Source organism: Crotalus tigris, unplaced genomic scaffold (assembly GCF_016545835.1).
Source record: "Crotalus tigris isolate CLP2741 ecotype Arizona unplaced genomic scaffold, ASM1654583v1 scf7180000017764.6130737, whole genome shotgun sequence".
Lineage (NCBI taxonomy): Eukaryota > Metazoa > Chordata > Lepidosauria > Squamata > Viperidae > Crotalus > Crotalus tigris.
In genome coordinates, this window is record NW_024096618.1 from 3,683,965 (window position 1) to 3,696,840 (window position 12,876).

At 37.1% G+C, this 12,876-nt stretch overlaps 1 protein-coding gene across 4 annotated transcripts in view; it reads right to left on the bottom strand.

Annotated features, from left to right (window-relative positions):
- GRAMD4 (GRAM domain containing 4) overlaps positions 1-12,876 on the bottom strand; it is an 86,285-nt gene that overhangs the window by 17,750 nt on the left and 55,659 nt on the right. For all 4 annotated transcript variants that reach the window (XM_039341279.1, XM_039341280.1, XM_039341277.1 and 1 more), the window contains exons 4-8: positions 11,747-11,867; positions 7,576-7,634; positions 3,193-3,325; positions 2,429-2,454; positions 1,540-1,631 (exon numbers count right to left, since the gene is read on the bottom strand). In XM_039341279.1, the coding sequence (XP_039197213.1) occupies positions 1,540-1,631; positions 2,429-2,454; positions 3,193-3,325; positions 7,576-7,634; positions 11,747-11,867 (431 nt within the window). The remainder of the gene's footprint in view (positions 1-1,539; positions 1,632-2,428; positions 2,455-3,192; positions 3,326-7,575; positions 7,635-11,746; positions 11,868-12,876) is intronic.

Here is a 12,876-nt window from a genome sequence, read left to right on the forward strand (position 1 = left end):
TTTGTTCAGAAGCTCATGGGAGCATGGATGCAGTTTTCTTTAAATTAAAAAGAAATATACAATATTTATTTGTTTGATTGTTAGTTAAACAAATTTATACAGTGATCCATCTCACTGAACATGACTCAGATGGTATAAAACCTCTCATAACAGAGGCAATACTTAGTCAATTTAAAGATTTTCTTTAAGTGTCACTTCTTAAAGATATATTAAGTCCTCTTTGGAATGATGGAGGCAACTGAAAAATAATATCCTAACCCTAACCCTATCTTACAACAGTTTGTTTTGTTCGAAGTTTCAATGGCACTGAAAAAATTAACTTATGACCATTTTTCACACTTTCGACCATTGTAGCATCCCCATGGTCACATGATCAAAATTTGGATGCTTGGCAACTGGTTCATATTTATGACAGTTGCTGTGTCCCAGGGTTATGTGATCACCTTTTGCAATCTTCTGACAGGCAATGTCAATGGGGAAGCCAGATTTATTTAACAACTGGGTTACTAGCTTAACAACTGCAATGATTCACTTAACAACTGTGGGGGGAAAGTCATAAAATGGGGCAAAACTCACTTAACAAATGTCTCACTTAGCAACATAAATTTTGAGGTCAATTGTAGTCATAAATCAAGGACTACTTATATTCTATAAAGAAATATTACCTACTGGTGAAAATACCAAACATCCCTCAGCTTGATTTTTTTTTAACTGCCTTGCAGATGTCTCAGCTTTCCAATTAAAATTCTCGACTTAGCAACCATTCAAGTTTATGATGAACCCTCCCCCAAAGCTACTTATGACTGATTTTGAAGATATGATGGATTAACCCCCTCCCTGTAGTCACATGATTGCATTTTGGGCACCTGGCAATTGGCACACTCTTATGGCTGTTTGCAGTGTCCCTTGGTCTTGTGACAATTCTCAACATTTTTGCAAGTTTCTGGCCATTTACTTCCAGTTTCTAGTAAAAAAAAATGCCCATTGGGTAAAATGGATTTGCTTAACAATGCCATGTTTGCTTAATGGCCATGGCATTTGCTTAACAACCACAAAAAATAACAAAAAATCCGATCCAGTCACGTAATACCTCGATTTACAATCACAATGACTTGTACCTGTAATTTTGGGCTCAATTATAGTCATAAGTTAAGGACTACCTCAATGCACTGAATGTAGCAGATCAGATTGATACTAAGCCACATTTTCAAAGAAATCATGAACAATAGCAAATATTGATAGAATTGTTAATGATTTTCATCATTCTCTTTTCTACAACAAAATGTAAATAGCAGAATATTACTGTATATGCCGGCGTACAAGGCGACCCGGCGTATAAGACGACCCCCGTCTTTGTCGCCGAGCCGCATTCCTAGAACGTCGTCTTATATGCCGGAAACTACCAGTATTTCCGGCGTATAAGACGACCCCCGTTTTTGGCACCGATTTTATCGCTTGCGGAAGTCGCCTTATATGCCGGCATATACGGTATTCTGTTAGTCAAATTGTGTGTTGCTCAACTAAGAAAGAACAACTTACAATAAAGGCAATAGCAGAAGTGTAGACAGAAAACCAGTCCGATAAGGCAGAAAGATTCTTCACAAAATTTGTAACAGGTTTGGCACCTCTCTCTAGGCAGAACAGAAAATATAGATATAACTTTAACTACTTAGGTATGTAGTTTGCAAGTACAATTCAAAATGGCACATGAAAACATACAAAGACTAAAAGTAGAGACAGTTATTTTAAAAAAAAAACAAATCAAATGTTTTCAGAATATTTTTTTACAGATAATTCATAGGCACCCATTTGTATGATCTTCTTATTCACAATCTTCTCTTACTTCATATTTAAGCAAAGCTATCTGTTATTTTTGGAAAGTCCAGATGCTAGGAGCTGAATAATCAACTGATTTATATCACTTGATTTACTAAACTACAAAGTAGTACAAAACAGTCTCCAATGAAACAGAGAAATAATAAAGGGGATTTGCTCTTGTTGTGATCCATTTCACACATGTAAATTGCCTCTTGAAGTTCATAACAATAAGCATGTTCATCTGAACCTATCCCCAAATCATTCATATTAGAAGCATCCTAAATCTAATTTGTTTGCTTGTTCTGTGGCATACATAACTCTTCTTATTCAGAGACAGAATACTAGCCCAAACTCTAAAACTTGGTAGCCTAAAACCTGGCTTTCCCTGCTAGTAATCCTAAACCACTATACTACATTGCCTCTCTTAGTATAGGAGACAGCAACAGAATGTACAAATCTATCACTTGCTTGTATTGCATATTCTAGGTCTAGCCAATTTCCGTTCTCTCACTCAAAATGAAAAAAATCTTACTGAAATGTTACTCATCTGCATTTGATATGTCAGCCCATTACAGATATATAAACAATATAAACATGGCTAAATACTTACTTAATCTTCTCATATTTTCTGTTAGCCTGAAAGTAAAGAAAAAATATTTAGAGAAGTCCTTTTGAAAATTAATGCATTTCTGTTTCCTATTAGTACATCTAATGCAGACTTGATTCTTAAATGATATGCATTAATACATTCATTTTAGAGCTGTCTTTAGCATTAGCAATAGCACTTAGAGTTATATAACGCTTCATGGTGCTTTACAGCCCTCTCTAAGCAGTTTACAGAGTCAGCCAATGCCCCAAACAATTTGGTCCTCATTTTACCAACCTCGGAAGGATGGAAGGATGAGTCAACCTTGAGCTGGTTAGAATCAAACTGCCCAATTGGTGGCAGTTGGCAGTCAGCAGAATTAGCCTGCGGTACTGCATTCTAACCACTGCGCCCCCCACTAAGATAGACGATCTTTGGAAGCTCGGAGTTAGAATAAAAGTATGGAACAGTAATACATACTGTTGCTGATTACAGAAATACAAAGACGCATACTCGCACATACACAAATGAGTGAGAAAGAAACAAAGAGAAATACATTTGACAAAAATTAGTAGTTTTAAAGTTCCATTTCAGTATAAATCAAATACAAAAGTAACAATTAAGAACTATAAGATATAAAATATAGAATATTATCCAATATCAAATGATGATAGTATTAAGAATACTTTAATTAACGCTTACAGGGCTTGTTACCTATATACACTGAGCCCAGTGACTTTTGTATTTATTGTTTTTACATAATGAAATAGCCTTCCAATATAATTTACCGTCTAGCACTAAGCGGCTCTTCAGTTTCCACTGTGTTTTCTTCTGGCTGAAATCTAAAATCTTCAATATATTCTCCAAATTTATCATAAATCCACTTCTGAACTCTTGAACACACCATGTGGCTGCGTTTATCTAATAATCAAAAACACATCGCATTTCTAAGTGACTTCCAAAACAATCAGTTCAAAACTACTGACAAAAGCAATTACTCTGAAGTATAACCAGAAATACTAAGATGGCAGGATAATTAATACTAACAGAATCTATTGCCCTACCACAACCAGGGAACTAAACGTGTCCACTGATAAATGGGCTCGCTAGAAATTCTCATATTGGAATTGATTTTCGCCCAAGTCTGAATGCCTTACTACTGCTAACCATCTGGAATTTTTGAGTTTTCTGTGGAGATGAACTATGCTCAGTTTGGCATATTCTAAAATGAGAAAGAGCTGCAGTTTATCCTGCATCCTGCAATTGCCATCCCATAGCTTCCTCATGGTCATCTCTGTATTCTGTCTATAACATCTGGTATGTTGTATATAGATCTACTCACTGTGTCTGACAAAAATGTAACCAAGCTGGAAAAAATGCAAAAAGACGGAAAAAAATGATTAGGGAAAGTCAGATAACTTCCTAGGAGATAATTGTAGAATATCTGAGATCCCAAAGGTGATTTGAGGGGGGGAGGGGCATGATTGAGGAGTAAGAAATTATGCATGAGGTGGAAAAAATGATCGGGGATGATCTCAAAACATTGGGACTGGATTTTTCTGCTGCTGTTGTTCTTATCATGATGCTGATTAAAATAAGATTTAAACAAATCAAAGCATAATGTCAGAACCCCAAAGAAATGTTTTGCTTTTCTTCCTATAGTATGTATGTTTTTGTAACCATTCTTTGGGGCCTGCCATTCTGTTGGGAGGGGGGATACTTTGGGGGTACTTTGCACTATGCCCTTCCCCCAGGAGAAGGAATGCATCACCCTTATCAAGGAGGCAGTTTGCGTTTGGAGCCAGAGAGAAACTAAAGCGAGAGAGACCTTGAAGAGCTCGCCAAAGGAGCCAGTTACCAAAACAATATGCCACCTGTGGATTGGCTGGGATTCAAATGGACACTGCGACCCTGGGGGGGGGGAGTAACGAATATCGCTCTTAATATACTGCTTGCACAGGTTTTTCCTCAGACCTCACCTTGTTTTTCCTGCTGTCACTAATCCCTAATAAAAGTTCCTTTTGAGACAATGCCTATTTCAAGAGTTCTGCTTTCTTGAGAGGCCTAGATGAGGCAGTTCTTTACACATAAAACATAATTAATCTGTGGAATTTTTTATCACCACTAGCTTCAAGGGCTTTAAAGGGCAACTGGAGAAATTCATAGATGCAGGTCCATCAAGAGCTATTAGTCTTGAGGCCCAAGATTACCTCCAAGCTCAGGACAGCGTGCCTCCAAATACCAGCTGCAAGGGAGCAGTGGCAGGAGAGGGTTATGTCTCTACCTCCTGCTTGAGACACCTTCAGAGACATCTGGTTGGCCACTGTGAGAAACAAAATGCTGAACTAAGACAGGTCTTGGCCTGATCCAGCAGGACTATTCTCCCATTCTTATGTCTTTATCCTGCTTTGTAGATGGCATTATGCCACCAAGCTATATTCTGCACTAGCCTCTCATACTTTCATACTCAAATGGACATTGATTTAGGATTTTAGCATTTAGGTTTAGAAGAACGCTTTTTTTTTCTTTCTTGATGCAGCCAGCCTATGAAAGCAAAGATAAAGCTAGAACTACCAGTTGTTGATTCAACATCATGTAAAAACATAATATGAAGCCAGGAGGAAGCTGGCATTTGCAAAGCAAAGCACTGGGCTTATGTCACATGTTTATTTCCAAGAAGACTGCCAGAGTCCATATGGATTCCACAAGAATTCTTTAATATACACACACAAAAAAAAAACAAAATTAAAAAGGAAACTGGTAGGATACAAAACAAAACATCTGATTCAACATCATGTAAAAACATAGTATGAAGCCAGGAGGAAGCTGGCATTTGCAAAGCAAAGCACTGGGCTTATGTCACATGTTTATTTCCAAGAAGACTGCCAGAGTCCATATGGATTCCACAAGCATTCTCTAATCTATACAAAAAACAAAAACAAAATTAAAAAGGAAATTGGTAGGATACAAAACAAAACATCTGCCTCAAAATTTTACAAGCATGTCCCTGGAGTACACAGCCTCCACAAACACCCTTAGAAAATAAGAATGCTAGGTAGTTACCAGTGCTCTATTTGCAAATATTCCATCAAGCCACAAAAAGGGCAAGATAAGAGCGGGTAGAACAATTCTGAGATACCCCTGGAAACTATGAACTATTTCAAACTTAAATTTTGTGTGGTTTCGGATTTGATTTTAGTTTAGTAACAGAGGGGACAGAAATCTGCCTAAGAAGCAATGAGAATTCTTTCACTGTCAATGTTTTCTGAGAAAGTAAGTTCTGGAGAGAACAAAGTTTTGAAAATGCGAATAAAACAAAAAACGTAAGCTCTAAAGAGAAAGAAGTTTACATAAAAGATCATAAGACAGAAGCAACAGTTTCAGTTGTGGCTTATATAAGTAACCAGGTGTTACAAGTGAGAATTTAATAAAATGCTAAATAAAACTTTAAACAGCTTTGCAGAATAGCTCATATGCATGAATGAAAACTCCCATAAATATTATTTCAAATCCTGTTTCAAGAAATATTGCATTCATTCATCCACAAAGCAGCCAATTATGAATTTAACTACTTCTGAAAATGTATATTTATTCATGTATTTTACAAAGAGAATCTGTTATGTTAAAACCACTGTAAACTATTTATTTTGGTTCTATCTTTGTAATATATTTATTTTGAGGCAACAAAGAACACCATCTTCTCCATGATGTAATCCCCATATTCAGATAATGTAACAACCTCTTCCCATGACAGACAAGATACATTTCAGCAAAGAAAGATCTGCCTCATTTGTAGGTACAGGCCCTATCCACAAAGTAGATTTTGGTAAAGCTTGACTTAGATCAATCAGTGTACACATTTTCTCTGCTTCTCTTTTGCAGAAGAAAGGCCTTTACGATTGTCAATCTGATCACTTCCAGATGTGACAGAACTCACATCCTCCTCAAACATTTGATCAGGATCTGTTGTGAATCCATAATTTTCTGTAGTACAGTTTTCATCAGTATTGCCAAGGAGATTAAATATGGTATACCTGGGAACGCAGAGACTTTTACCCTAGAAAAAATTATGTTTTTCCTCTTTCCCATGTTCTCCATGGAATAATTCTTCCTTACTCCAATAAAAAGTATCCTTTCATCCCACTCCAAATGCTCATGATGAACGGTCAAAAATAAAGCTTGACAATTACTCAGATGTCCACAGAACAGAGAGCACAATCCCTGATTTAAGTAGCTTTCAGCCACCTTATTTTTTTTTTCTATGCTGAGCTGAGTGTGTGGATTAGCTGAGTTTCTTTTTATCCTTCTCAAAAAAATTTTTTAAAAAAATAGCAATAGCAATAGCACTTAGACTTATATACCACTTCATAATGCTTTACAGCCCTCTCTAAGTGGTTTACAGAGTCAGCATATTGCCCCCAACAATCAGGGTCCTCGTTTTACCGACCTCGAAAGGATGGAAGGCTGAGTCAACCTTGAGCTGGTCAGAATCAAACTCCTAGAGCAGTGGTTCTCAATCTTTTTAATGCCGCGACCCCCAACCGGTCGTAAGTCGAGAAATACTCAACTGGTGCAGCACCGTTTACAGAATGGGACTTTTGGCGGGCTCAACAGGGCAGAGACAGCCTGGACAATTCCTATTGGCTTTTGAAAGCCAATAGAATTAGACTCTATTCAAGAGAGTCTATTCTATTGGCTTTCAAAAGCCAATAAAATAAAAGGGAGTAGCACAGCTAAGGAAAAGGGGAAAAAATGGCGGACTGTGTTGTTTGGCAACCCCCGCGAAATGGTCGTTCGACCCCAAATGGGGTCCCGACCCACAGGTTGAGAACCACTGTTCTAGAGTGAACAGTGAGTTAGCCTGCAGTACTGCATTCTAACCACTGCGCCACCAATCCTCTTAAATCAAATTTAAATTTAAAAAGTCAAATTTAGATTTTTTTTAAAAAGCCAGCTTTTATTTTTATTCACTTTCAATGTAGAAAGAGACTGCAATTTATACATAACAGAATGGGTTAAGGCAGAGAGATGCACATTCTGCTAAATATTTCATTTATAAAACTCTACTAGTAAACAGGGGCATTCTTGATTTTGTTGCTCTTCCACACTCCTACAATTAAAGTTAAGCCCTTCTGTAATCACGAACAGTTTTAGTAAGGAGCCAGATATACCTGTTCCATTCTGTGCTTTGGGCGGCTGCTGAGTAGATGGAGGCGATTCGTCTGCTGCTCTAAAAGAAATTACGAAACAAGTGCAATTTAGAATACATTCATTGAACAACACAAAACGTCGATATTTCAAAAGAACAGAGAGAGGATTTCTTATCTTAGAATTTCTGCAAGAAAGATAAATCGAAGGAGCTGCTTTGAACAGCCAAGTTGGGACAACCTTTAAAGCAGTTCTGTAAAGTTTTTAAGGCAATGGCTGCTTTTTAATTTGAGAGGGCTGCTTCATTTATGCCAGGGGTCTTCAAACTTGGCAACTTTAAGACTTGTGGACTTCAATTCCCAGAATTCCTCAGCCAGCCAGGCTGGCTGAGGAATTCTGGGAGTTGAAGTCCACAAGTCTTAAAGTTGCCAAGTTTGAAGACCCCCTGGTTTATGCTCTTCTATTGTGAACTCCTCTTTTCAACAATCTCTAGATTTACCACCTATCACAAGTACCATAATGAAATTTATTTTATTTTGAAAATGTATTTATATATCTAATTTATGTACCTAAGTGACAGCGTACAACAAAACTAAAACAATACCGATCTAAAATCGTTATCATTAATAATTATTTTTAAAAATGTAAAAACTGTAAGAACAGATTTAAAACAAAGCATAGTAGATGAAAGGATGTCAATACTAATGGAACCACCTCACTAGTTTGCTTCTCTAAATTTAATTTTTTATTCTGAAATTGTGAAAGACTAAAATGCTCAGGTGCATCTCAGGCACCAGGCTCCTCATGATCATTCATGCCTTGTTCACCTTCTGAATGGATTATTGCAATGTCCTCTATATGGGGCTGCTCTTGAAGAACATCTGGAAGCTTCAACTGATCCAGAATACAACATTGCATGCAGGAAGTTATGGGCAGTGCATCTCAATGTATATATGTTATACCACTGTTCTGCAAGCAGTGCCATCTCCAAATATACTTCTGGGTGCAATTCAAAGTGCTGGTTGTCACACATAAAACCCTTCTTAGCATGATGCTGGCATATTTTCAGCACCACCTCTCCCCGGCTGATTCCTCCCTTCACATTAGTTCTGGCAAGGAGATGCATGCTGCATGTCCCATTAATTCAGGGGTCTTCAGTCTTGGCCCTTTTATGACTTGTTGACTTCAACTCCCAGAATTCCTCAACCAGCATGCCTGTCTGAGGAATTCTGGGAGTTGAAGTCCACAAGTCATAAAAGGGCCAAGTTTGAAGACCTCTGTATTAATTAAAGGATGTCATCTTACTGAACCTTCAAAGGGGAGGGGGGACTTTTCTTTTCTTTTACCTGCTGAGATTAGACTGGCCCTGAACTGGCTGGATTTATAAAATCAACCCAACTCCTTAAAGAGTCAGGCAGGTGGGTAAAGAGGTAGTTGGAAGTTTTCTAGATTGGGTTTTTACTTTGGAGGTCAGTATATATTTTGTACATTGGTTGGTTTTTGTTGCTACTTTGTATATTTTATATACTTTATTGTCACCCAGAGTCATTATATCAAGATGGGCATCTCTATACATTGAATGAATGAATGAATGAATGAATGAATGAATGAATGAATGAAGAGAGAGAGAGAGAGAGAGAGAGGGAGGGAAGGAAGGAAGGAAGGAAGGAAGGAAGGAAGGAAGGAAGGAAGGAAGGAAGGAAGGAAGAAAGAAAGAAAGAAAGAAAGAAAGAAAGAAAGAAAGAAAGAAAGAAAGAAAGAAAGAAAGAAAGAGACACCTCCAGTGTTTCTCTCTTCCAATTGATGATACAGTTGTGTACTACTCTTTGCAGGTTTGTCCTGGAAAGATTCAATATGCAAAAAGTAATTATTCTACCCTCTTCAAATAAACATTTGAGTGATTGCAGCATGCCTGTAATGAGATACCATCTTCTTTGAAATCATGCATAGAAGTGGAGGTTTTAATCAGGGAGGCACTTAAGAAAGATACTTGATTGCATTAATGATTAATGATATTAAAATATATGAACAGAAATACCTTAGGAGTAGCCCTGCCTAGCCAAGAACATATACAGTATGATATCAAGGTAATTCTAGACAAGATAACTCTTGTAGAATGATATTGTATCTGCTTTAACATCTTATTTTCTTGTAACCAATTTCTATAAAGTTATTGGTGGCAATATCAAATTAATTGGTGTTTTGGCACAACTGCAATTAGAATAGCACGCAGCTGGCCATGAATGGCTCATGCCATACAATTTTACACAGCAGCAAAGTATAGGTTTACATTCCCAAATCTATCTTCACCTCAGAAATATCCAGGACTGAGTGCCAAAGAATTAACAAACTTTTTTTATTTCTACAGCTAGCAAAAATTAGTAGTGCAAAAATTAAACGTGACATTTAGCCAATGTTCCTGAGCACCTTGGAAGTGCCCCATGGGGTTTGAAATAACATATATTCAGACTTTAGACTTCTTAAGAGACTTACTCTCTAATATTGCTCTCCTTCACAATAGGCAATGCTAAGTTTATACTATGAGGATGCCCAGTCTATCCCAAAGGTTTTGGAATGTACTCACAACAGAAGCAGATATCTAAAACATTTCAGGATACCAGATTGTCTCTTCAGAGTTTAATAGAATAACAGAGTTGGAAGGAACCTTGAAGGTATTCTAGTCCAAAGCCTTGCTCAGGCAGGAAATATAGGTATGGGTTTATACGTATGGGTTTATCCATATTTATTACAGTTCCAAAAGTACTTCGGCATTTAAACCCTTCTAAAGGCAAATTTTGAGTTACAAGAGTTGAAATATATATTGAAAACAAGTAAAATTATCTCCTCTTCTCCAATAGCTGGCTAGGAAAGTGCTAGGAATTGATCCTCATTCTCTTTCCTCCTGTACTGAGCCAATAACATTGCCTAGGAAGAGAGAGGGAATCCATGCATACTCCATATCCATACAACAATGGTGAAAGAAAAACTTGCTCAAATCACGTGTCTCATTATTCTTTTGGAATAAATCATTAAAACACTATTACAGCATTAGCAAGTGTGTGTCTTTGTAATCAAGAGTACAAATTAGGGTTGCACATAATCTTGCAGTATTCACTTCCATTAACCAAGTCAGTTGAAATACATCTAAGCTTTCTTTCTTATAGTCATCAGTCTAATTTAAAAATGCTGTATTAAGTTTCTGTGGTTCACATTTATGATAAGAGTCAGAGATTAGTAATCAAGAAACAGTGGGCTACAACTTCCATCAAATCCAGCCAGAACACATCTGATTAGGGAAGACCAATGGAGGCTGATATTCTTTGATACCAATAAAGGAGAATATTTGTAGCTCATGGTTGAAATGAGGGTTTCTTGGTGCATTCTGAGCTTGCTTGTTTTCTTGCAGATGTTTCATTACCCAAACTAGATAACATCATCACTGTCACAATCTGCTAGTCACTGTCATTATCTTCTAAAGTGTTGGAAATTTCCCCCCAGCTTGGTATTGTCTGCAAATCTGAGGAGTTCCCTCTCTAGTCCCCCATCTAAATCATTTATGAAGATGTTGAAGAGCACTGGGCCCGAGAAAGAACTTTCAGATACCCCACTGCATGCTTCCCTCTATGTAGATTTAGCTCCATTGAGGACTACATAATAAGTGTGGTCATATAGGAAATAACGAACACAATTACAGCCCCCAATTTGCCAGAAAAAAGGCACTGCTAGCATTAATTATAGTTGTGTTATGTGATAAAACTTGCTCACAGCTTGTAAACTACAAGTAGTGACAGAATGTAATTTACACCAGACAAATGGATGATCAGACCCTTTCAAATCATTTGTTCAAATCATTTTTCCCTTGGCAAAATGCCTTCCAGAAGCAGATGCTATTTTACTGCTATCCTTATATGCATACTCATAGAAAAGCCGCTAAAATTTATGCTATTGTACTATTTTGTATTTCTTTTCCATATTTCTATGGTAGAAAAAAGACAGGGTGAGAAGGGAAAAAAGGGGGGTTAGAGAAGACAATTTTCTTGCATTCATATCCCACTTTTTGGAATGAAACATCTTACAAAGCAACATACAAAAATAAGGGGGTAGATATAAACATGTATTCATTGCCTTTGGGAATAGATTTTTCTCTTTTAAAACTCAAATTACGTTCTACCTTGCAGACAGATCTCTTTTTACCTTGCTTTCAGAATTTCATTGACTTTTTGTTCCAGTTCTGTCCTCCTCAAGCGTTCTTTTTCTAACTCTTGTTTAAGTGTTTCAGCATTGGTTTCTTCTCTGAGCTTTCTTAGCTCCTCCTCTGTTAAAAAGGGGAGAAAAATAATTCAGGTATTATGTTTTTATTATAGACTTACTTATGAAGGTTTTGTGCCACTCCAAACTATCAGATACTAGGCAGCTTACAATTCTCCCATGAATAGTTAAAAGTTTTTTTTTTTAAAATCACAATATATCTTAACAAAATAAATCACACATCAAGAATCCTTACCTGTGGATCTTCAACATTCTGCCATAAGTTCCTTTGGGACTATTGAAGATACTCTATCATAGAAAGTCCTATGTAAGAGCCAAGCCCCTGCTCTTTCAACTAATAGAGATAGACTCATCCTTTACATGAATCATTGAATTAAAAATGAATACTCTCACACAATTCATTCAGGAAAAGGGTGAAACTCTTGACTTCACAACTCTATTATTAGGCATCTATAGCAGAGGTCCCCAACCTTTTGGACACCAGGGACCGGTTACATGGAGAGAGATTTTTCTACAGACCAGAGGGGGCGTGATTTTGTGTGCTGCCTGCATCTCGCGGATGGGGCTTTGCTTGTTTGTGCGGACCGGTTGCTGGTATGCCGCAGCCTGGTACTGGTCCACGGACCAGGGGTTGGGGACCCCTGATCTATAGCACTTCAGGAGAACAAAATTATTGTTTGTCACATAGACAACATTGCTTTGCATGCATTGCTACATAATCTATATCATCTACCCATATTCTGCATCAATTCCAGTACACCAGGCTGCCTCCTTGGGTTACAACATGAGTAAAACTGCAGCCAGGTTGTCATTTTAATAACAGAACCATATATTATGGTTTGGAGAAGATGGATTGATTATATTCAGAAGAAATACGAGATTGAAAAGTATCATCTTGCTTTTGAGTAGATTTTAGATAATTATTAATAGTTATAATTATCTTGTTATCTTTGATTTAATTTATTAATATTTGTTTGGAGAAGGAGTTAAAGTGTGTTATGGTTTTGTTTGATAGTATAGTCGGTTTATGTTAGTTAGATTATGTTTGTTTATTT